The sequence below is a fragment of the Corvus hawaiiensis genome, chromosome 6, assembly GCF_020740725.1.
Source record: "Corvus hawaiiensis isolate bCorHaw1 chromosome 6, bCorHaw1.pri.cur, whole genome shotgun sequence".
Classification (NCBI taxonomy): domain Eukaryota; kingdom Metazoa; phylum Chordata; class Aves; order Passeriformes; family Corvidae; genus Corvus; species Corvus hawaiiensis.
In genome coordinates this window covers 53,532,382-53,556,256 of record NC_063218.1, presented here as the reverse complement: position 1 = coordinate 53,556,256, position 23,875 = coordinate 53,532,382, and the positions used below count along the sequence as shown (strand labels likewise).

At 38.0% G+C, this 23,875-nt stretch overlaps 1 protein-coding gene across 7 annotated transcripts in view; it reads left to right on the top strand.

Moving 5' to 3' along the window:
- Positions 1 to 23,875, top strand: part of SBF2 (SET binding factor 2) — a 235,314-nt gene that overhangs the window by 122,955 nt on the left and 88,484 nt on the right. For all 7 annotated transcript variants that reach the window (XM_048306571.1, XM_048306567.1, XM_048306573.1 and 4 more), the window contains 8 exons: positions 12,973 to 13,105; positions 14,100 to 14,208; positions 14,948 to 15,061; positions 15,864 to 15,941; positions 17,665 to 17,778; positions 18,311 to 18,439; positions 19,149 to 19,247; positions 21,466 to 21,670. In XM_048306571.1, coding sequence (XP_048162528.1) covers positions 12,973 to 13,105; positions 14,100 to 14,208; positions 14,948 to 15,061; positions 15,864 to 15,941; positions 17,665 to 17,778; positions 18,311 to 18,439; positions 19,149 to 19,247; positions 21,466 to 21,670 — 981 coding nt within the window. The remainder of the gene's footprint in view (positions 1 to 12,972; positions 13,106 to 14,099; positions 14,209 to 14,947; positions 15,062 to 15,863; positions 15,942 to 17,664; positions 17,779 to 18,310; positions 18,440 to 19,148; positions 19,248 to 21,465; positions 21,671 to 23,875) is intronic.

Sequence of the window (23,875 nt, the reverse complement as noted above, 5' to 3'; positions counted from 1 at the left end):
TAAACTTCTGGAGATTATTACAATTGCACAAAATATAAATACTAGGGCAGATGTTTGTGATGATGGCAGAGTTGCTAAGCAGGGAAGTACTTGAGTACAAGCACTTTAAAATGCTCCACTCCAGTATTGATGTATTTTCTTAATGTGACTATTCAATTCCAAATTTCAACATTGTGACTTGAGACTGAGAAGTTCGGAAAGTTCTCTGTCCTTTTGCCCTGCTTGCCTTTCTTTTGCATCAGAGCAGATACTTCTGTGATACCACAGAGAGCTACTTAAAATTAAATAATTAATTAACAACAAGCAAGCAAAGAGAAGTGAATTATTTTCCATGGAGTGACACTGACAGAGATGATTTTTGTTGGTTTAAACAATCATAGAGCCAAACCCTGTTACTGTTATATGGTGATAAATCCAGTCAAAACATAGTGATGGGATCATATATTAATTGTCATACCTGTTTAGAATTTTTTGAGTTGTGTAATAAAATGTACAGACATAAAAAAAATGCTGTATTTACTAATTTTTCAGATTTGTTAGAAACTCATGAAGAATGATGGAGGTTTGTTTTTTCCTTAATATAATGAAAATGCTGTAATTTGTTTGGAGGGAAGATCTTAACTGTAGCAGTTAAGAATTTTTTTTTTTTTTAAATTATGGTATGCTTCTCCAACTCTGTTTGGAAGTAGATATTTGTACATGCAGAGGGATTTTAAACTGACAGACTTGCACTTTACAGCTTTGGTTAACTTGTGAAAACCACGTTTTTAGGATGGTTCTGTAGTTGTGCCAATGTCATTCAGCAGATGTTCTGCTCTCAGAAGAAATCTGTGCATAGGCTGAGAGTTGAGCAGGCTCTGTCCTTGGTTCTTACAAGTTCTATTTCCTTTGGAAGCTGATGTCAGGGCCCTGGGCAGCCCCCAAGGCCCTCCTGGCAGGGCTGGGCTGTGCTCAAGGCCAGCACTGCTGGGCACAGCTGCGCAACTTTGGCTCAGGGTGTCGAAACATGAGAAAAGGAGGGGCCTGTTGGCCTTGTCTTGGGTGCTCTCCTTAAGCTCAGCCCATGCCCCCATGGCCTGCCCAAGCCACAGTTGTTATGCTGGGCAAAGACCTGTCTGACCGGGATCCTCACCCGTGGACTGCACATGCTGGCTTGGTCTCAGGTCATCCTCATGACCTGGGCTTGCCTTGTGGTCACTGTGACTGACCTGGCTGCCATCTCTGGCCCTCACCCTGACCTGGCCATGCTGACCTGGCTCCCTGACTTGACCTCAGAACCTCCTCATCTCTGTGGCCTTGTCTGGCTGACAGAACCAGACCTACCAAACTCATCTTCTCTGGGTACTGCACCCCTTGTTGGTGAGGGCACTGCCCCTTCCTGCCTTGCTCCATATTTGCCTTCCGTTATGGAGCTGTTGATCCCTGGCAGCTGGTGGTTCTTCAGTTTTCACAGCTTACCTTCTAAAAGTCTTGAGCTGGTACTTTGATATTAGTTCTTCACAGTAAGTTGCTAAAAATCAAGCTTTACAAGTCCTACAAGAGATGAAATCATGCACCATGACTTCCTGGTATAATTTGATTCTTGGGAAGATGTCTCGGTTTTGAAAGACAGGTGTCTGCTAAGGAAGGCAGAAGCCCCCCCTTGAAGTGGCAGATATAACCCCTTTTTCCTCTAAGTTATTATATTTTGAAATCAAGGGCCTTTAGGCGAAGATGTGGGAAATAGGAATAACAGTTCTTTACTCTATATATATATGTATATAACCAGTCAAACAAAACAACAACAACTATGGCAGTAACAGCAAACAATCACAAACCCAGTGCCAGCCTTCTCGGCTGTCAGGCCCTTTCCCCTCGGGTGCAGTTCCGCTCGCAGCCGGCAGGGGCGCTGGCGGCTCCCGGTGAGCAGGGCAGGTGCGATGGTTCCCCCGCGGCTGCAGGGGGCGCTCCGGAGCGAGCTCGGGAAACCCGCGGCTCTGGTGCCCTGGGATCCCGGGAAGGATGGAACAAAGGCTTCACAAACCCCTGGGCAGCTGATCCCGGACTCTCAGGAACAGCAGGCTGGAATGGCAGGGACGAACGCAAATCCCGGGTGGCAGGCGAGATGTATCCAGATGGGAGAACCCCACGGAGGCCCAGGCAGGCAGGGCGAGCAGGGCTACAGCGTAGCGAAAGCTCGAAGCAGCAGCGGGGCAGGACAGCCACAGCTCGGTCTCCAGCAGGGCAGGGAAAGCGGCTTTTGGGGTCCCGGCGTTGTTTCCAGCAGGAAGAAAGAACGGCCAAAAAGAAAGAAGCAGCAGCTCCTTTCTCTGCAGCTTCTCTCTCCGGACGCTCAGAGCGAACTGTCCCCACACCCAGGTGTAGACAAAGGAGTAGCCAGGCCCGCCCCACTCCCCTTTTTGTCTTTCTTAAGTACAGCTATTTGTCCCCTAGCAACATGCATATGGGAGAAAATTCCTTTAACAGGAAAAAAACTAAGACTAAACTGAAACCCCAACAGAAGAGAACAAGATTTTTAAGATTTTCTTGATCTTAAGACATGAACACTGATCAGTTTCTGTGTTCTGCACTAAAGCTGGCTTCATCTGTTAACAATCTTTCCAATGTTTTACCACTTCCCAACACCCTGCCTCAGAAATTATGATGTGAGCTACTGGGGCTATAAACAGTGAAAGTGCCTAGTCTATATAGCAATATAAAATACAACCTTACTGTGATAATTAGAAAATACCTATCAAATCAAAAGGAGAAAAACTGCATTATGCTGTGCCTCAAATTAGTTTATTTTTGTGGTAGCTAATTTTTAGACTCACAATACTTGTAGGACATGCTATGCTTTACATTTTTATTCTGAATAAAAAAAATAAAAAGTAACAGTCGCCCTGCTGCTTAAAAAGTGTAGTCTCCTTTAGAAAACATAAATCCCAAAATAAGGTAGGGTCTTAAAGGACTGTTTAAATTGTTGGCCGTATTACAGCTCATACTGGCTTCTAGAGGCTGCTTTTTGAACAGTGTTGGAGTTTTCTGCTGTACTCTATCTTTTTAGTTTACTCCATGTCATAGACCATATGTATTTACCATTTGCTGCTTTTTACATCAGTATTGTTCAGGGAGAAGTCAAAAGTTACAGAAACAGGTGAGTACCAAGAACAGGCTCATATAAAAAGATCATGAGTTATTTAAGGCTGGAAGTTAAAAGATGATTTCTAACTGTAGGACAAGAAACGTCCTGAAACACTTTCTGTTGGGAATAGTAATGCAAAGCAGTATCAGTACATTTAAGATGAAGCTTCATCAGTTTGGGGTTGTCTCATAAAGCCATGATGGAAAAAGGCTGGACTCTCTCACTGTTTATAGACCCTTCGGTCCTGTATTTCTAAATCCAGGATATATTAAAATACACAGAATTTTTGCTTTTGACTTCGTTTGTTGACACTTTGAGTAATGTTTTCTGTAATAAAATAACTTCTCATTATTTTAATTCTGGTTTAGGGGAGAAAAAATGTTCAGCCTCTCATGTAATGTATTTTATGCCAAGAGATGACAATACCAAATTACTGTATAAATGGAAAAAGACATTCCTGATGAATATATATGTGTATTTGTATGGCTGGGAGACATTATGAAAGGGTCACTGCACAGTCAGCACGTGAGCTGGCTTATACTTGTTGACTAAGAAAATCCTAGTGTCTTTGACATAGAGCAAGAATATTTTAATATTTCATTATGTAGGGCAGCAAAGGAATGAGAGATTTAATTTGCAGAGCATGTGAAGAGTCCAAATGCAGGCATTTTCAGTACAGTAATACCTATAACAGGGAGTTGCACTAAGGGTTGATGTGGTGCCCTTTCCACATCTTACCTGTGTTATGAGATTTCAGTGATATGAACCAGAAGTTTCTTTACCTCTGTCAGGTTGTTCATACAAACTTCTTACCCAACTCACTCAATTTTGTTCCTTTCCACGAAACATCATGCATCATGTGGTGGGAACATATATAACCTTTGTCGATTTTTAGCAGCATGTGTGATTAAATTAAGACTGTTTTATTGAGGTATATACACTTCTAATCAGTCTTTGATCTTAATAAATTGTATACTCTCCAGCCTATGGGACCTGGCATCACATGAGTATATGCTTAGTTTTAGGTTAAATCCCACTGGCCAGTGAGCTGCAATTAGCTCCATAACTCAGCCAAAGAGAATTTACCATTCAAGCTTTCCAAGTAGATTTGTGTAGTTCATCAAAGAACAAATAGATTATGAAGGGATTTGATGTGGCATTTACTGCTAATGGGCCCTTACTGCTGCAACAGCAGAACAAAAGGAAAGTGTTCTTTTAGATGCTGTTGGAAATAAAGGGACATTGTCATAGTGAATTTTATACAGGGACTCTTCTGCACTTCCAAGTAAAGGCATTTTGTGGACAGTCACTGAGGCTTCATTTCCCCAGCAGCATACACTGCCAGGCAGATGGTCCTGTCTGGAATGTCCGCTTCCAGTTGCACAGTGCTGCCACATCTCCTTTGCTTGACTCAGCTGTGCTGAACAGTTTTATCTCACCACGTTAACAGAAAACATTTGGAGGGTGGAAGGAGGGAGAGTCCCATCTGTCTTCTGTCAGCAGTCTCAGGTGGTTTGATGCTGTGGTTAAATCAGACCAATGGCCAAGTGCTGCGGTGAGAACAGACCAATCCCTCTGCCAGCTTGAACTTGCTCACTCTTGTGAGCTTTGCTGCAGGTGTAGGGAAAGCAGCAGCAGCAGCAGCAGCAACCCTGTCAGAGAGAGCCATTAGAGCAGATTCCAGTCAGGGAATACCAAACTATTCCTTGAATACATCCTGCTCAGTGTTTCTGTTTGCTTGACACGTGGGATACACTGGGAACTTGGTCAGCGTCCCCTGAGATGCTGCTGCTGTGGTGACAGCTGGCAGAAGGCAGGAGTCTGGAATGACTTGGAGGCACTGTATTTCTTATATCCAATATTTCTTGCAGAGTACACTGTTTTTCAGCAGAGCAAAGCACACGACATAAGATGCTCATTTACTTTATATCCACTGTGAACTTGTAATTCTCTTTTAATGAGGCAAGCTGTGCCGTAGTTTATTTTAAGCAAATTATAAATCTGAGAAATAAGAGTTATCTGACATAAGTAAATAAACTTGAAGCTGTGTATATGATAAAGTGCTGTAGTTAATGAGCTGTTTTTTTAAAAGGAAACATTTCAAATAAGAGAAAAAATAAAATTACGGTATGCTCTATAACGATTCAATGAAATTTATTTAAACTATTGGGTGAAAATTTGTTTTGGGATATTTGAGAAGAGAGTAATTTCCTATTTACAGCAGGGCTTCAGAAAACACCTCTCAGAAGAGTGTAAATAAGTTATTGTTTTCCAGAGATGAGAAAAATGTAAATTCCAAAAAGCAAGTATCTAGTAATGGGCAAACAGATTTCAGAAAGGCAAAAGAAGTTTATTTCTGCTTAGAGAAAATACTGAAATGGAGCCTACTGGGAACAGCTTGCTTTTCTTTCCATTTTTGCTGGTATGAGTGCAGGCAGAACTTTTCTCACTATTCCGAAGGAGGCTTGGTAGCTATTGAATCATAAGAGCCTGCAAAACTATAGTTTCTGAACTTTAGTGTTAATTCTTGTGGTGAGAGGAAAAGAAAAATGGTTCTATAGACATTTGCTTCCATATATTTGTTTTTGTAAATTAATATATAAAGTTTTGCTCTCTAGTTGCAGTTTGGGCTGAAGTATCTCTATATTAGGAAGTCAGGAAAATCTCAGCGAATTTGACAAAGAATTTTTAAAGTTTGGTAAATGTTTTGAAGAGAATCCAGGCATGATCTTTAAAGAAAATAAAATGATTTTTTATATTTTTCATGGTTACGGTGTTTTACCGTATTCTCTCAATTCTTCAATTGAATATTCGTCCTTTTATGCTCCATGAATATCAGCCAATGGTGGCTGAAGATTGCTCTAACAGAATATCCTGATCAGCCACATCTGTTCTTGTTGTCTTTGCATTTATTTGGTTATGTTAAAATAATGTTTCTGTAGTTACATTCCTTGAGAAAGACTTTGTAGTCCTTAGACAGGAAACAGGTATGTTTGCAGTTTCTTGTGTATCCTTGACCATTTTTCCTGTGTACAGTTCAAGAATGACAATACTTTTCTCATTCTTAGCTATTTACTTTCTAAGGATCCTAATGGTATTACCCTCACTCTGAATTGTTTTGTTAAAAAACGTTTTCTTCTGCTTTAAGCGAATCCAGACAAATTATGAAATCTTAAAAACAAATCAGGTGGTTCAGAAATATTTAATGCTCCTTCTGAATTGTAAAATGTTTGTTGGTGGCTGAACAGAATCCTCCTTTACTTCCTACTATCTATGAATCAATTTGCAGAGATTGTAAACTTCTCTAGTTTTGATTACTTAAATACCTCAGCAGTTGCAAATAATTTCTAAAATCTCAATTTTAGTTTTGCTATTAGAGTACAGAGAGATAATTTTGCCTAATCAAACTGCTATAAATAATTTTTATAACGTGCACTTATTTTTTCAACATATCTTTTGATGTATGTGGGAAAAAAGGTTTTGCAAAATATTTGGTTCAAACAATAAAATCATCATTCTTGAAAGGGCAATTCTAAAGAATGAATGAAAGAAAGTCACCTATAAAAATTTCTAGAAACGTGGGAATATTTCAGTAGCACTCTCCCCCACCTCTACTCATGGAAACTGGGCAGCATTTCAATTCATTAGCGTGTATCCATTATCCCAGTCCACTCAAAATTATTTTGCAGAATTTCGTTGAGTTTCTGTTAGTGTGGACCTGTGAGGGTTTCACAGAAATTCTGTATCCTGATATTAATAATTATATAGGTAATTAGCAATTAGTACTCAGATTACTTGTAATTATGAAGGATTACTGTTTGCCTTTATTTATTTTTTTTTTCAGGGTTGGAATAGTAGGTATTTATGGGATAAATATCCAAAACCAAATAGCTTCCTATTTTAATTACCTTTCTAGATAACTAAACAAGTAAGCAGAAGATGAGATGTGAAATCAGACATGAAATTAAATAATATTTCAGCAGAATAGACTATTACTCAAATGATAACACCTGCACAGATATAAAGAACACACAGTAAGAGAGCAAAACCTTCTGGTGTAATCTGGTAGTAAACAGTTCAATATTTAGAAATAGTGCTTGCCACCCTCCTTGTAGGAAAAGATGTTAGTCTCATATCTGATTTCTGTGAAGATTCTTCCCCTTAACTAAACTGACTTTTTGTAGCATCTATCAAACATGACCTGTTTATATGGCCCAGACATACAATCAGTAGCAAACTTTTAGCTGGTAATGCAGGTTATGTTTGTGTAATTCAACTTGCTGCCTTTATGTAAAACTGGCATTTACCTCCCTGCCGCATGAATACTTTCTGTATATGAAAGGGTTATTTGTCTGGTTTACCTTTTTTTGTCTTTTCTGCTTTGTCAAGAAAATTCACATAACACAGTCATATTAATCTCGAGCTTATCAGTCTCCCTTTGGATATGTAAAGCTTAAAATATGCATAAGAAATGGTATTGCACTTCTCTTTTTCAGGGGTGAAAACCTTATTATCTAAATCTTCTCTTAATAATTGTCTTTAGCTTTATCATTGTCTCTGAAAAAAAAATTACTGATCATGTTCTCTCAGTGTACTGGCAGGGTTGTATTTGGAGGCTCAAGAAAGCCAAATGGCTTTTGGTGCTTCTTTAAGTAGGTCTGCTGAGGGATTTAATGAAATTGGCAATAATGTAGTGATATCAACATGCAGATGACAGACAGACTGACTGTTTTCCTAAATAGATTGTATGCTGTGCTTAATCCCTGTTTCTTTGTGCCTGTGTAATTTATGGTTTGGAGCACAACCATCTGCTTGACTCCGTGTAGACAGAACAGAGTGGATACTGTCGAACTTTGGGGGAGTGATAGCTGTAGGAATATTTATCCATCAGCTGAAGACATCTTTTTTATAAATATCTCCTCATTGTCACAGTCTCTTTGATATGCTTTTAATGATCAGTTGTCTTTCATGGTGTTTATACCAGAATCTTTCTATATGTTTCCTCTTCCCACTCTCCCCCGACGCTGCTTTGCAGGGCAGTCTTCATTCCACCTTCTCAACAAAGAGCATGCAGAATTCATGGTTCAGATTCTGCATTGCCTTCAGTTCAGTTCCCAAATCAAAAGTGCATCTCTGAAAATGGAGGTTGGCTTCATTACTGCATGTCACACCTGTGTTTCCTTCTGTGGGCTCAGAAATGGGGATGAATTTGTGAAATGCTGGATTCTTTGAGGGCGTCTCAGCTGAAGGCTCCGTGCTGTAGGGATTGCTTCTCCTCCTCTTGAGTCTGACAAAGCCCAAATAAGTTAATCTCTTGGGGTACTCATCTGACTCATGTCCTCTGGTGCCCAGCCAAAAAGCAGGATAAATTAACCCTCCCAAAGTTCTCTGCTGGCACAGCCACATTGCTCCCCATTTGTGAGCAAGCTTGGCTGTAGTTTAATCATGTAGTGTGCAGTCCTAAAAACTGACCTGCATACTTTCCTAAATGCAAATTGATCCTGAGCTGAGTGACGTAGCAATCTTTTGGGTATCACTCTGTGTAATTGATTTGAGATTTTTGGGTGGACAAATGAATGTAATTTGGCAAGGATTACCTATGTGAGTATTGAGTACAGTTGTTGCCCCTTATTTACTAGTTAAGCTTGTATTTTGGTCATTAGCAGAGCTATGCAGCCACATCTAAAAATAAATATGAAAAGAGTTTTGTTTTTCTCTACTCTTTTCTTAGTTATCTTTAGAGATTGACACTGCCTGGCACAGAACCTGTACTATGCAGTCTCCAGTGGCCTTTCAGAAAGGCTTTTCAGGCTTTGTTGACCCATTTCCTGGATTAGTCTGGCTAAGTTATGGATTATTTTGTCTATTAAGCTTTTTCTTGTGTCCAGTAATTCAAGAATGGCGTATTGGCATAATAATGTATTCAACTAGTTGAGTTTCTGAATCCATGTTTATAACTCTTTACAAAAGTCTGAAGAAGCAAGTGATAATATTTTGATTTCATGCAATATAGAAGACAGTAACTTGTCAAGTACACTTTGTGTTTGGTGGTTTTTTTTAATCATGCTTAAATAAGTACTTAAATTCTAGAACAACAGGAAGCAGGCAGAATGATACATTTGTTGATGGAGGATGTCAGATAATTTAGTACAAATTACAGATTCTTTAAATACTTGAAAACAGTGAAGGTCAGGAAGCCTCCATTCAAAATTTTCCAGCGTATGTATAATATTTTACAGGATGTCTGTCTGTAGACAGCAAAAGAATAATCTGTAAAAATCAACTTGTTTGTTGTTTTTCATGTTGTCTATTTATGCCCTGACAAATGAGCATCGGATGTAGTGTGGAGTCTGCAGACCAGCAGAGGGTTCAAGGTTACAGACAGACACGATTGTGTCTTGTAGCACGAGGAAACTGGGCTCAGGCTGTCATTTGGAATGGTTTGTTTTCAGTAAACAGCTTGTAAGGCTTGAAACAACACCTTGGTGGCTTCCTCAAATAATTTGATCAATGGCTCAAATGGTTTAGAAAAGGAAAGTGATCAAAAGTCGTACTATTTATAATTTATTTGATTCTATCAGACAAAGGTTTCCCTCACAGTCGTTATGCTGCTGATATTCCTGAAAAGATGTATTTCGAAGTGTGGAGCAATAATTTTGTATTGAGTTAGTGGCCATCATCTTGAAAATAAGACAATTCCAGATTAGGTGTCTGTATTGTACACTGAATTTTTTTATATTATGTATTTTATATTTTTCTGTATTGCATACAGAGCATTTAGGAAGAGAGAAAGAAAGAAGGAAAGAAAGAGGGAGAGAGAAGGAAAACACTGGTACAAATAAACTGTGTGGGCTCTGTAAGATTTCAGCCAGTGGAAGTGGTTAGCCTGGGTTTTATTGTCCAAGTGTGTTAGATTCTCTGAAATTTCGTCTCTTCCATAAGTTCTGCAAATAAAGCAACGTTTTCCTCTAGCTCAGCAAAGCTGAGGCTGAATCAGGTGCATTCATATCACAGTAAACATTTCAAATTCACCTTCCATGCCCAGTTAAAGTGTAGTGAACTTCTGGGAGACCAACTCCCAGATGTAATGTTTGAAGTATGTATTCCGCTGTGGGACATCAAGTTCTTCTGTGGGAAATAGTTGCTGAAAGTAGTCATCTTTAATTATATCCATGCTAATTAAGATGCACTGAGAAATGCCTCTGTGGAGTGCAAGCTGAAGCTTTATCTGTGACCACTACTATGCAGCAAAACCAGACTTAATTTCCCTAGTGAAACTACGAAAGCCTCACAAAATGTGCCATCACTGCTTAGTAATTTAAACTTTGTGTTCCACTGACTGGACATCCAGAACTTCATGTAAACTGAAGATGCTGACAAAATCCATTTCTTACAGTGGTAAAAATAGATAATAATCAGAGATACAGTTTAACACTACGCATGAAGATTACCTTTATTATTTACAAAAGTGTGTCATTTTAGTAATCCTTAAGAGACAGTGTGATCTATGTCCAGTGTGTTCAAATACTATGAAGTACTTGCAGGTGTCCTCTTTCTACATAAGCAAAATTCTGATTTCCCCTTCATTTTTTGCAAAAGTGTTCAGTTATTATGTGCTCTGGAAAATTGTGTATTGTTTTGGTATCTGATGAGAAAGCCTGTATTTGGAAGAGATTTGAAATTAAAAATGCTGATACTGGGTAAGTTTTATGCCTTCTAAAGGTGTTAGAATTAAAATATTCTTGAATCATCATCATTCACAGGAAAATAATATCATATGGCTAAAAAGGCTGGGTTTTTTACACAGCTTGGTTTCAATTGAATCTTCTCAGTAGATGAATGTTCTAATTCCTTGCAAGACAAAGTTTAAAGTCAGTAAATCCAGAAAATATTTTAGAACTCTTACCTTTCAGAACTCAGGTTTGGGTTTTAAGATGTGCAGAATGGAAAATCATCTCTTTGAGGAATTTTCAATTATAGGTATTTTGATGACAGGAAGGGCTTTTTTAGAGCATTTCATTGTACCGAATGGTTTGAATATTTGTGAGGTTTTTTGGTATTATTTTCCTTGGTAATACCTGCCAAAACATTATAGGTTTTTAGGGGCCTGTTTGAGAAGCTTTGTACTTGATTGTAGGAAAAAATTGTCAGATGTTTAAAAAATATGTATTTCTAAATGTCTTGAGACATTTGGCGTGGAGTGAAAGTGTGAGAAGCCCAGTTGTCATGAAAACAAAAACTTAGTTTAAAACAAAAAGTATGCTCCAAAATATTCTTTAAAATTTTCTGGGAAAAGAACAAGGGCAGTTTTGCATAAAAGGGTCAGTTTGAGTTTTTAAATTCTTACTGAGGTTTTTTTCAAGCAGGCAGCACTTTCTAACCTTGTGTTCAAAGAAGTACATACCCCCTGTGCATGCACACAAGAAAGGACACTATTTCCAGTTCCCTTCTAACCATTCACTGCTGGGTGCTGTTTCATTCACATGAGGAAACAAATTGGCCTTTTTATCATCATCTTTACCATGTGTATTACCAAGCAGTTTGTTTTCTACTAGTACAATATTAACTATGCCACTGAAAATAATAGCAAACATTTGCGACAGTAATTCACTCAGCCTTGTAACAAAGCCTTCTGTCCTCAGTCGTCTCAAGCCTTTCGTTGTGTGGGTTCTTAGGACTCTTGGAGAACGGAGTTTGGAAGTACAAGCTGTTACGTTGTTGTTTGACTTGTTCATCCTAAGAATTGAGTCTTCTTTTTGCAAACAGCACTCTCCGAATCCTTGTCCCCCTGTGTTTATGAACTGAGCTTTACTCCAGCCAAGACAATTTGCATACATCGTGGAAGAAAAGTGATTTGTCAAAACATGTAATAAAAATTACTTTAAAAACCCAAAGTGTTAATTATCATATGAATATAGTGGCTCTCCATAGTCACACTTCTTTTTGGGGGACATTATTGCAAGATAAGCAGTAGCTTTGGGAAGGTAATACAGGCTGTCTTACTGATAACACAAGCCATGTCCTCAGGGAAACATCATACATTCCAGCATATTTCAGGAAATTTCATAAATTTCAGCATATCTTACATGTGTCAGGCATGTCTGCTTCTCAGGATGGGACTTTTTTTTTAAAGGAAATATATTTTTGGTTTTCCCTGAAAGCACATCCCTTTGTCTCCTAGGTAAATTGTACTGTCTTAAAAAAGCCCAAAAACCATCCCATCATCTGATTCATGAGTCTTACCCTAAATCTAGTGGGACTTTTTAAAACATTCAGATCTTCCTTAAAGTATCTTTATAATGACACCTACTCTCTTACTGCCCTCTTTTAACCTCATGACTCCTGGAATGCTCTCCACGGATAAAATATGAATATATTCACTAGGAATCTTGTAATTTTCTTTGGAACTTGGCAGTATGATTTTTTTTTTTTTCCCCCTGCTTGGAGATACAAAGAGGTTTAGAAGTTAAGCCTGGATCAGTGACCAGGGTTGAGTACTGGCTACACAGAAGGCTATGCAGAAGATGCACATAATACTGTTTGAAGACATTATTAAGCATTGCTAGGATTTGTGCTGAGAAGTGGAAGTCCTTTCAAGTGGTATTGAAAGAGAGATGTAATACAGTATATTTGCAGCATAGAAATACATTCAGATGGTATTTTAGCAACCTGAAAAACAGAAGGACAGTGCAGTAGTTAAATAAAAGGTAGAAAAACTTGGAACTTGGCAATTTATGCATTTATCATATGCTTTTTGAAAATCCCTCCAGAAAATGGTACATTTTAATGTATTTTTTTTTTTTTTGGCATGTTGTTACAGTTATTTCTTATTGTTTTATCTTTTTAAGGAATCCAAAATGTACTCAGCTTATTCTGTGCCGTGCTTACAGAAAATAAGGTTCTCTTTCACTCAGCAAGTTTTCAAAGGCTCAGTGATGCCTGTAGGGCTCTGGAGTCTTTGATGTTTCCCCTCAAATACAGGTGAGTTAAGTTTGGGTTCTTTGAACTCATTAACTAATTTTATAACTCATTTTGTAACTTATATTACATTGTCCCAAAGAAAAGGAGTTGTGCTGTATTTGTTCAAATAAGCAAAGCTATTCATGATCATATATACAAGTCCTCGTCCGTACACATCATTAATAAAAATCTGTTTGCATCATGGCACTGGAAACAATTAAGGGAGAAACATCCCTCCTGCAAATGTAGGGTAGAAACACTACTCACAACCCTAAAGATTCTGTGGTGCAAAGATAGCAGCTTCAGTACTGTGTATCAGAGTTTTAAGTCACTGACAAATGTCCACCAGAGAATGAATTTAAGTCCACAAACTGATCCTCTCTTATGAGCCACAGGTGGATCCAACATTATGCAATGGAAAGCTTCATGTCAGTCGATTTGGTTTCTTTAGGAAGAAGACATCTAATTCTGATTCACATGTTTCAGGCCATGCTTATATTTTAATAGCTTGTTTTATTTAAAATATTTCAGAGATAGGCTTCTTTTTAATATAGAATAAGAAGGAAAAACTGGAAGTTGAGTTTTGGAATATGTTTCTTAATGTTTAAATAGTAATGAATGTAAACTTGTAATAACTGTAAATTAGGTGTGGAAATGCATTGATCAATTTAGATCCAGCTCTTGATGTTGCTTTGATGAGCATGCTGAGTTTCTTAAATTATCAAACCAAGTAAACAATACTTGAAATAGTTTTCTATGCATAATGTTTAGTTGTCATTTCAATATGAAAGAAAAATATTTCCTTAAAAGCTTGATTATTAATGATATTTTATCAAAGGCTGAAATGTAGGTAAATGGCCAAAACCGAATCATGTTTTTCAAATGAAGGTATTACCCATAACTGTAGTGTCCCTGATTACCAACAGGAAGATTATAATTTTTTTTAAGAAAAAAGTTGCCCTGTGTGAAAGGATAGTCAGAAGCTTTTATTCTATTTTATTTGTTCTTTTCACAGTTATCCCTATATTCCAATTCTTCCTGCACAGCTACTGGAGGTTCTCAGCTCCCCAACACCTTTCATCATTGGTGTTCATTCTGTCTTTCGCAATGACATTCACGAGCTTGTGAGTATTTGTGCCCACCCACAGTCAGTGCCTGCTCTGGTGCTCAGCTGCAGAGAGCTCCTGAGTGCTTCAGAGATGTTTGTATGAATAATTCACATATGTTCAAAATATTACTGTAGAAAGCAAGGCTAGACAATCAGGAGAAGAAAAAAGAGAAAAGACATCATTTTTTTTGTAAATACATTGAGACTATAAAGTAGAGGAGGGAAATGTTTGATTCTAGTACAGGAGGGGAAGGAATGGATCCATTTCCAGCTTTGTCATCTATTTGTCCTGAGTTTGAGCAATTCAGTTAGGATTTTCAAGTGTGTTCTCAATTGCTGTATTTTACCCTTTTTAAGCATGTCCTTGGAGAAACTGAACCAGGGTTACTTACTAAGAGGTGCTTAGAAACACAAGATTTTACTTATGGGTGCCCTCACTGTGTTCTTTTGCAAACAGCCAACATGTTAGGTATCTCAAACCTCTGAACACAGACCTGAAACACCGAGAAGCAAAAGTCACTTTTGAAAGTTTAGCCTAATTTCATTTTATTTGGTTTAATTTAATTTTTCATGGCTAGATTCAGTAATAGGAAGTATTTGGAGTATTTCCTGTATCATAAGCATTCTGTGCATTAAAGTTAGTACTGTTCTAATTAGTTTATTCTAACTTATTTGCAGATCATGGAATTTGAAGTGTTATGTTCTTAAGCTATGCTCACTGTGTGCAGTACCAATAATATATTTGTCCCTTGCAGTTAGATGTAATCATAGCAGACCTGGATGGAGGAACAATTAAAATTCCTGAATGTATTCATCTGTCCCAGCTGCCAGAGCCACTGCTACACCAGACTCAAATGGCACTTTCTCTGGTATGTTTGGATAAAATCCCCACTTTCCACCCTCTCACCTATTTGTAATGAATGAAAGATTTCAATATTAAGCTTCCAAACACACTGGAAGTGAGATTTCATAGAATGATTCATGCAACATTCCTGGTTTTAGAAGAGTTTATTCTCTGTAGTTCAAGTTAATTAGTAATTTAAATCTAAAATGTCTTTTCGCTGTTCAAGAGGTAGGGATTTTTCCTTTATAATGATTTTTAATAAGAGTATTTGAGCAGCGTTATTACTGTTTGGTTCTGCTGCCTTTCTGTGGTTATAAATTCATTTCAACTGTACATTTTCTTGAAATTTAACAGATTAATAACCCTTCAGCCTTAAAGTTTATTTGTGTGATGCCCCTATTTCACTATTCAGGAATGATGGATTCTACATTAGGGAATCGCCATAAAGAGTACTTCAGTTTGTCTTTTTGCTATCACTGTAATAAGTTAGAAATCACCTTATTTGGAGGCTTCTGAGCAAATCTTCTTATCTTGAAAAGAAGAATTTTTAGTCTGTTAATCTGTTTCAGCTGAATTGACTCTAAAATCCCTAATGGTATTGATCAGCTTCATGGACTGTGATAGGTTTTGAAAACTAGCTCACATGTAGAAACCTGAAGCTGAGAAGTTAATTCCACCTTTATTTCCATACAGTCTTCACAATTTAACTCAATTTATTACTTGAGGTAGTCCATATCAGTGGATATTAGTTTGAGAAAGAAGAAGAAAAAAATTATCTTTTTCTCAGCAAAATGAAGGAAAAAGATTTTGTTTTCGAAATTCTCTAGGTTTTGCATCCTGATTTGGAAACAGCAGATTATGCATTCCCTCCCCCTCGAACAGCTTTGTCACACTCAAAAATGCTGGTAAGATTTCTGTGTTATTTTCTGCTTCTGACTTTTCTTGAGTGGAAAACTGTTGAAATTTTAGACTGATGTTCTTTTAAGAATTTGTGTTTGCTTTTCCATGAACTTTATAGTATTATTGGTGGAGCAAAGAAATGCATTTTGCCCTCCAATAACATTCTAATGGGTTAGAGATTTTATAAAATCCAAAAGCCAGTTCACTTTAAGAACACACATTGGGGGGTTTTGTGCAGATCTATTTGAAAATGTTAAACTCTTAGGTGGTACAATGTATTTTTTGTACTTATTTCTTGCTTAAGATTGGGATTTTTAATTGCTGAAGGCAGGGAATGTCATCCAGACGTCATCTAAACTAATGGTAGAATTCTGCTAAGATCTCACTTTGAATAGGGAAGTTATAAATTAATATCATTTTGTATCAAAATAAGAGTTATGTTGAAATCTGAAAGAAATTACCATGTTTTCAAGTAGTTCAAAAAGTCAGGGTACAGATGGACCTGTTAAAATCCTAGAGAGCAGCAGAAAATGAGCATATCTGTCAGTAAAGTGACCCATACAAAATTTAAGTTAAAAATAGAACAACACTGATCATGTTGCAATGAAGAATAAACAGACATCTAGTAAAATACTCCAGTAATATATTCCAGCTTTATATAATCTTCTATATACCTTTTCTCTTTAAAGTAAGTTACAGGCTGTATTTTGTAAGTTTATATTTGCTTGTTAGTTGGTTTTAGCTGGTTACCTGATAGTAAGTACAATATTCTTTGCTGCTAAAATTAGAGTTTATTTAAAACATCTTTTGAGACACCATAAAACCTCAGGTCATAAAACAATTTTTGGGACCTCAGGTTTTTGACATGGCTGCTGAGATAAAATAATAGGGTGGCACAGGATTTGATGTCAGTCTTTAGTGGCATCTGGGCCCCATGGAGATGTCACTGCCCCAAGTCTGCCCCAGCTGTCCACATCAGTTCCATTAACGTGGTAGTGCATATGTAAGCACTCTCTTACTCAAATAAATAAACCAGAAGTTTAAAGACCTACTATTTTAAACTTTTTAAAGTAACTCTGGCTTATTTTGGCTGCAGAAGGTTGGCAAGTGAAGATGTGAGTTGGAAGAGTCCTAGACAAGTAGCTGGGCAAACCTGGAGCAGTCTGCTCATCTGGCAGAGCTTCAGCTGGTGGCTGTGGTGGGATGCTCCAAGCCTGGCTCCTCCAAGCAGCAGTGCCATCTTAGGCTCCTGTTATTCCTTGCTGCCCATGCTCACTCTGAAGACAATGTTTGTGTACTGCTGCAAAGCCACACTTGCTTTAGGGAATAAATCCAGGCTAAAATAGCCTCTTTCCTTTATTTCACATCAGGTCTCTTTCAAAGCAGTTGATTTGTGTGATTCACCACATGAGCACTCCCCCATTGCCCTGGCATTGCCCAGAGCCTGCGGTGCAGGCATGGGAAAGATCAGCAGGGGTGAGGGATGGCTGTGTACAGAACCTGTCATGGCCATCTGAGGATAGGGCAGGGGAACTTGGTGGTGTTTAAGGTCCCTTCCAGCCCTAACCATTCTATGAGACAACCTCAGACCTCTACGAGTATCTCTGCTTCATGTGCTGCACTGCTACACTGATGAATTTGTAGGCATTTCTCATTTAGTTCTATGCAAGTGTGGAGAAATTTAGGATACGAGGGTGTTTTGACAGCATATTCAATGACTGCTTTCAGGATAAAGAAGTGCGAGCAATCTTCCTTAGGCTGTTTGCACAGCTTTTCCAAGGATACCGGTCCTGTCTTCAGCTGATCAGAATTCATGCTGAGCCAGTCATTCACTTCCATAAGGTAAAGGAGGAGCAGTTATGTGTATTTACAGTATTCCTTTGTGCCATGTTATTCCCACAAGCCTGCCTTTTGAACAAGTGGTAAAGTTTAAAAACGTAAATAAAATTATCTACATGTGGTAAGCATATCATTTTGGCATAGCACGATATCAGCATGTTTTAGTGAGACTAATTACAGGGACAGCAATGAACTGTACAACAGAGTTAACATTTAAATTTAATACAAATAAACATTTGAGGAATCATTGTGGAATTTTGAAAACCTCTGTATGTAATAAGATGATATTGCTTGAAGGTACTAGTTTTTATTACCTGTGAGATTTAAAAAATGTGTGCTTCAACTTTCCATTTCTGAATTTAGGTATAAAAAGATACTGTGTATAGTAAAAGATTTAATTAGAAAGTACCACTTACTAGTATAAGTGATACTGATAGGCTGGTGAAAATGTTTAACTGGTAGTTTGTAAAAGCTGTAGTTGCTTGTAATTTTGATGCTAATAAAAAAGTGCATTTTCTTTCTGTCTTTCTTGCAGGCAGCCTTCTTGGGCCAGCGAGGCTTAATTGAGAATGACTTTCTAACCAAAGTCCTCAATGGAATGGCATTTGCTGGCTTTGTGTCAGAGAGGGGTCCTCCTTTCAGGACCTGTGACCTTTTTGATGAGGTGAAAACCGTTTCTGTATTCCCAAGTAAATTACAGTGTACCTGTGGTATTTCAGCATGGGAAAAACTACTGAAATGCTTCTGAATCCCCACTGTTTATTATGTCAAGTTTATACTAATCATCTCAGCTCTTATTTTCTGATAAGGAGATATTTCTAGCTTACTTCCATAAAATTATGCCCCCTCATATGTATGAAGTTAAATAGTTGTATAAACTTTGGTAATGCTGTTCCTATAGTCAGGTCTGCAGCTTCATAATACATAGCATGTGCTAGTACAGAATTATTTTGAGGAATTTAATTATATTCTATGAAATGTTACAAACTCATTGAGAAATATTACATTAAATACATATCCAACAATGCAATGCCATAGTTTTTACTGTGTTGGCTTTGAGTTGAATGTAGAGTAAAAATGGAATTTGATACGAATTCTGTGTTGTAGTAGTAGTACCTATGAGAAATATGGATTGAGGTATAGAAGTGTGAAAAGACTGGTTTAGGTATGCAAGACTTTCTGTCTGGTAACAAACACTGCATATGAAACTGAAAATGTCTCATGTTCCAGAGCAGTGTGACATCACACACTTTTCAGCATTCAGCTTTCTTTCCTTGGTTTCAATTTAAGATTAACATTTCATAACTTAAATAGGAAACAATTTTTTTTAGTTGAATTATCAACATTTTTATTCTTTTTCTTTTAAAAAAAAGTTGGTAGCCTTTGAAGTTGAAAGAATTAAAGCTGAAGAGGGCAATCCACCAAAAATGATAAAGCATGTTAGAGAACTTGCAGAACAGCTCTTCAAAAATGTAAGTTGTCTGTACCTGCTGCATCTGTAGAGTTGAGATGGTAACGTTGAAAATTCTTATTTCTCAGATCCAGTCTCCAGAAAATGGAACTGCCTGCTTGTGGTAGTCATCATCTACATTGTGGCAAAAAACCCCGGAACTTTTAACGATCTATAATTTTGTAGATGCAAAGGCAATTCAGTGTAGTAGTACTGATTTATTGATGCTAAATATTGATTTACACATACCTACAACTACTTATCTATTTTTAGTGTGTATGCACATAATGTCTATAAACTGCTGTTTTCTCTGCTGCAAGCTGTCCATGCCAAATACATCTCTTTTCTTGCCTCTCAACAGTTTTCCATATGAAAACCATACATCCAATTTGGCATAATGTGTACTTTCAGCAGTTCTTTCCTGCTGTGTGACCCAGTCCCCCTGGTTTGCGTGCTCAGCAAGCACTATTTCATTTTTTACAGCCTGTTTCTTGTACTCTTTAGGTTTCCTACAACACCATTTCCAGTTTAATTTTTGCCTTCATATCATGTTTATTTTACATAGTGCTTTTATAAAATCTCTTACCGTATCTTTAGCTGGTTGTGGTGTGAGTTTTTTTGTTTGTGGGTTTGGGGTTTTTTGTTTGTTTTGGGGTTTGTGGGCTTTTTTGGCATAGGCTGATCTCCCTCCCCCTCACACTTGTGTGGTTATTCAGACTCCACAGAGCATTCATTATCTGTTACACCATCAGCTGACACCTTTGTCACCCTTTCTTTTCTTTGTCCCACTGCCAAAAAACTGTGGTTTACAACTACAGTTCTGTAAAAAACCCCACAAGAACTCCAAATACTGCTAAGTTCTGAGGTGTTTGGGGGTGTCTTTTGGGTTCTGTGTGTCTTTTCTGATGATGAGATTTATTTATACCATTGTGACTGACCTGCTCCTTCACTACCACCAAGTCAGTGGCTTCACTGGAGCACACACTGATAATCACTAAGTCAATGACTTTGTGCATTGAGAAGTCAGACTTCTAGTAGTTGTGCATGCACCTGTCTTTGACTAAATATAGGTGATGAGTAACACTGCTTCTTTAAGTTGTGCCTAGAGCTGTCTGATTTTAAACTGACTGCATGATGTATTTTGACATCTTGTTTCACAGTTTTAATAGTCGTAATATTGTAGCTTAGATACAAGGGAGAGACAAGATCTGTTGAGGAGAGCTAATGTTGGCATGAGCCTTGGTACAGGTGGAAAATCCAAGACATTAGACCTTTAATTAGCCTAATAGCATGTACATCTGACATTCATTTGTGATGTCCAAGATTCAAGTAACTTTTCCTGTGTATTTCCTCTGAATCTCTCCTCTCATTGAAATGAATTGTGGAAGTTATTCTCCTTTTCTAGCATTTTCTGCCCTCTGTCCTCTGTTACCCCCTCCTGAGACTGTGTTCCCTTTCTCTCCCTTGCTTCCCCTGGTATCTGTTGCTCTCATACCCCCCCTGGGTTTTTGGCTGTTTCCATTAAATTTTCCTTTGCAGAGAATGCATGTGGCTAAGGAGCTGCTCTGTTTTGACTGCTGTTTCTCAAGTTGATGCATTTGATCTCCTTGTTGTCTTTTGCTCCTGTAAACAACAGTTTTAAGCTCCTGTTTACAAGTTTTCTTCCAAACTTACTGTGCATTTACAAGAGAAACCTCATTGATGGATAACACTCTTTGGCAGTGGTGGGTAGCCAGTAATGAGTAACAGCATAGAGTAAAATTGAACATCAGTGAATTCAGATGTGACTAGTGGTAACTCTGGTATGAATGAAGCGATGAAAATACCCCATTTTGTTTGATTACTACACCCCTGAAAATGTGAGGTGTGATCCTGTGCGTGGTGGTAGATAGTCTCTCTAATGAAGAGCTTGACTGTCACATTAATTTACATTCAATTTCTTAATATTCATTAAACTGCATAAAATCAACTTAAGCAGTGATTTTCTTTTGCTCTCATTTTGAATTCTGCACATCGACAAAAATGATTTTATAAAAGCCTTTAACAAAGTTGGAAATGTTAAAGATAATGAGCCAAGGGTGATATGATCATGAAACATTTTATTAGTCATCTTCATTAGATATGTGACTTCTGAATCTTTCAGATAGGGGAGATTCTCCAAACATCAGTAAAATTAGATGAGACAGATGGTAACACTGCGTGATTCATTTTGTGTTTGACCTTTTACTTCTGACCTGCAGGAGAACCCCAATCCCCACATAGCATTCCAGAAAGTGCCACGGCCCACGGAGGGCTCCCACTTGCGGGTGCACATCCTGCCTTTCCCCCGGATCAACGAGGGCCGGGTGCAGGAGCTCCTCCAGGAAGGGCTGGCCAGGAGTCAGGGTGCCCCTCCTGCCACGCGGGGGGACAAGAAGTGCGTGGTTCCAGCGGGTCCCCCTGTGGGTATGTTCATTTGTTCCCTGCCTCACCTGGTTCTCATGGATAATTAGCATGACTGCAATGTGTTGCTCCCAATTTTATGTTAATGCTGTATTTTTAGTGATCATAGCAAACTCTGGTGCATAGATTTCAGTGTTTGCCTTTGCAGTTTTAAAAGCTATTTTTTATCTGCCTTTACTAAGAAGTCAAACATCCAGAGAGTGAGGGGCATAACTGCTAACTATATGATCTGAATTAGACTTTGCATTGAACAATTAAACTAGATACTGTCTACTCACCTAGGCCTGTTAAATATCACCATAGGACACTTGTAGGACTGGCTGAACCAAGCTTTGAACCATGTGAGTTTCTCCATTGATACCAGTGAGAGACATGTAAATTACTGGAAAAAGGCAAAGGGCAAAGATGGCATCTGTCTCAAAATAAATATACCTATATTTAAACATAAAGAGCAGATGTGGACATTGTAGGCCTGCAAATTTTCATTTTAATGCCACAAAGTTCTATTAGTTATAGTCATACTCACTGATGTGAATGATGGCTTAAACCAGTATGGTTAGTAAACTTGCGCATGAAGTTGGCAGAGCTTGTGAAACTTTTGAAGGATGGGATCAGAATTCAAATCCATCTTTAAAAATTAGATATCTAACCACAAGACTCCATTGAGTTTTGTTCTCCTCTGCTGCTTTTCTTCAAATAAGGGATTGCACTTGCATAGGCATGATCGGCTGACTAGGCAGCAGCTCTTCAGAAATTAATTTGGGAACGTTAATGACCATAGGGCAAACATGACCCAACTATATCAAGCTACTGCAAAAAGGACAAACATCTTAGTAGGATGTATAAACAGGAGCGCAGTCAGTGAACCCCATGGAGAAATCTTTTCATTGTGCTCAGTAAGACCTCAGCTGGAGTGTTTGTGTCCATTTTTAGACACTGAAAGACTGTCTCCATTTTTGGTTCTGTTGGAGGGAGTCCATAAGAAAGCAACAGGAATGACCAGTGGTCCAGAGAATGTGACCTACAAGGAAAGATGGGGAGTTGTTTAGACTGAAAAATAGGAGACTGAGGGCACACATAATAGCGGGCTTCAATTATACAAGAGACAGTTAGAAAAAGAAGGGGAATAATCTGTAATGATAAGAAATAATGGGTTTAATTGCAGCACAGAAATAGAGTTATTTGTCAGCAAGACATGGCAAAATGAGAATTGTGAGGCAGTTGAGTGGAGTTCTTGTGAAGCCGCAGAGTCTCTGTTATCACAGAACATTGGGAACATATTAGACAAACATGAGAAATAACATAAATAGTGTTGATCCTGTCTAGGGACAGCAGGGTGAACTAGATGGCCTCTTGAGGCCCTGCCTAGGCCTGTTTCTCTTTGGGTTTATGTAAGAAGAGGGTGCACTCTCTTCACCTGCCTTTGCTGTTGACTGTATCATTGAATCTGGTACTTAAAAAATTTAAAGGCGGTGTGGTTGTATTCTGTTATCTTTCTTCAAAAGGCTATTTGCAAGAGAAGGGTTTTTTTAAGAAGTTTAATAAGTCAATTTCTGTGTCAAACAGGGGGTTTGCTGTTTTTTTCCTGAGGAACAGCTTTCACACTTACACTCTCTGCTGAACTGTGTCTCAGAATCCTTGGATACAAGTAGCTCATTATCTACTAGAAAGGCATGTTCTGCATTTAGATACTATTTATTTGATATTACAGAGAAAAGGAGAATGTTAGTTCTTACATTCTGAATTTTCTTGAAAAATAAGAGCAAAACAGTGCATTAAGAAAATAAGATCTCAGCAATCTGGAATCTAGATAAAAGGTTTGTCAGGTTTTATTCCGTGTTGCAGAATTCTTGTCATGGCCATCTAAAAATTGTTGTCTACTGCTACAAAATATGCAAGGCTGTATAGCTCACTGCAGAACACACACACACACATATTTATTATTAATTTGTGTTTATTTAGGTATTTCACCAGTATGTTAGAGGTTATAATCTCTTTGTGCCTGTATGAGACAAACAGAACAAATAGTTAAGAGAATCAACTAGTCCTGTTAAAATTCAGAGCACTCTCCTCTTCAGGTGGTATAGGAAAACCAAAGATTTAGGATCTTGTGATCCCATCTGCCTACTAAGGGTATTTGCTTAACGGAATAAAAGGGAGGACACAGTGATTATTTTTTTAAAGAAGTTTGTAGTATTCTTTGTGGTT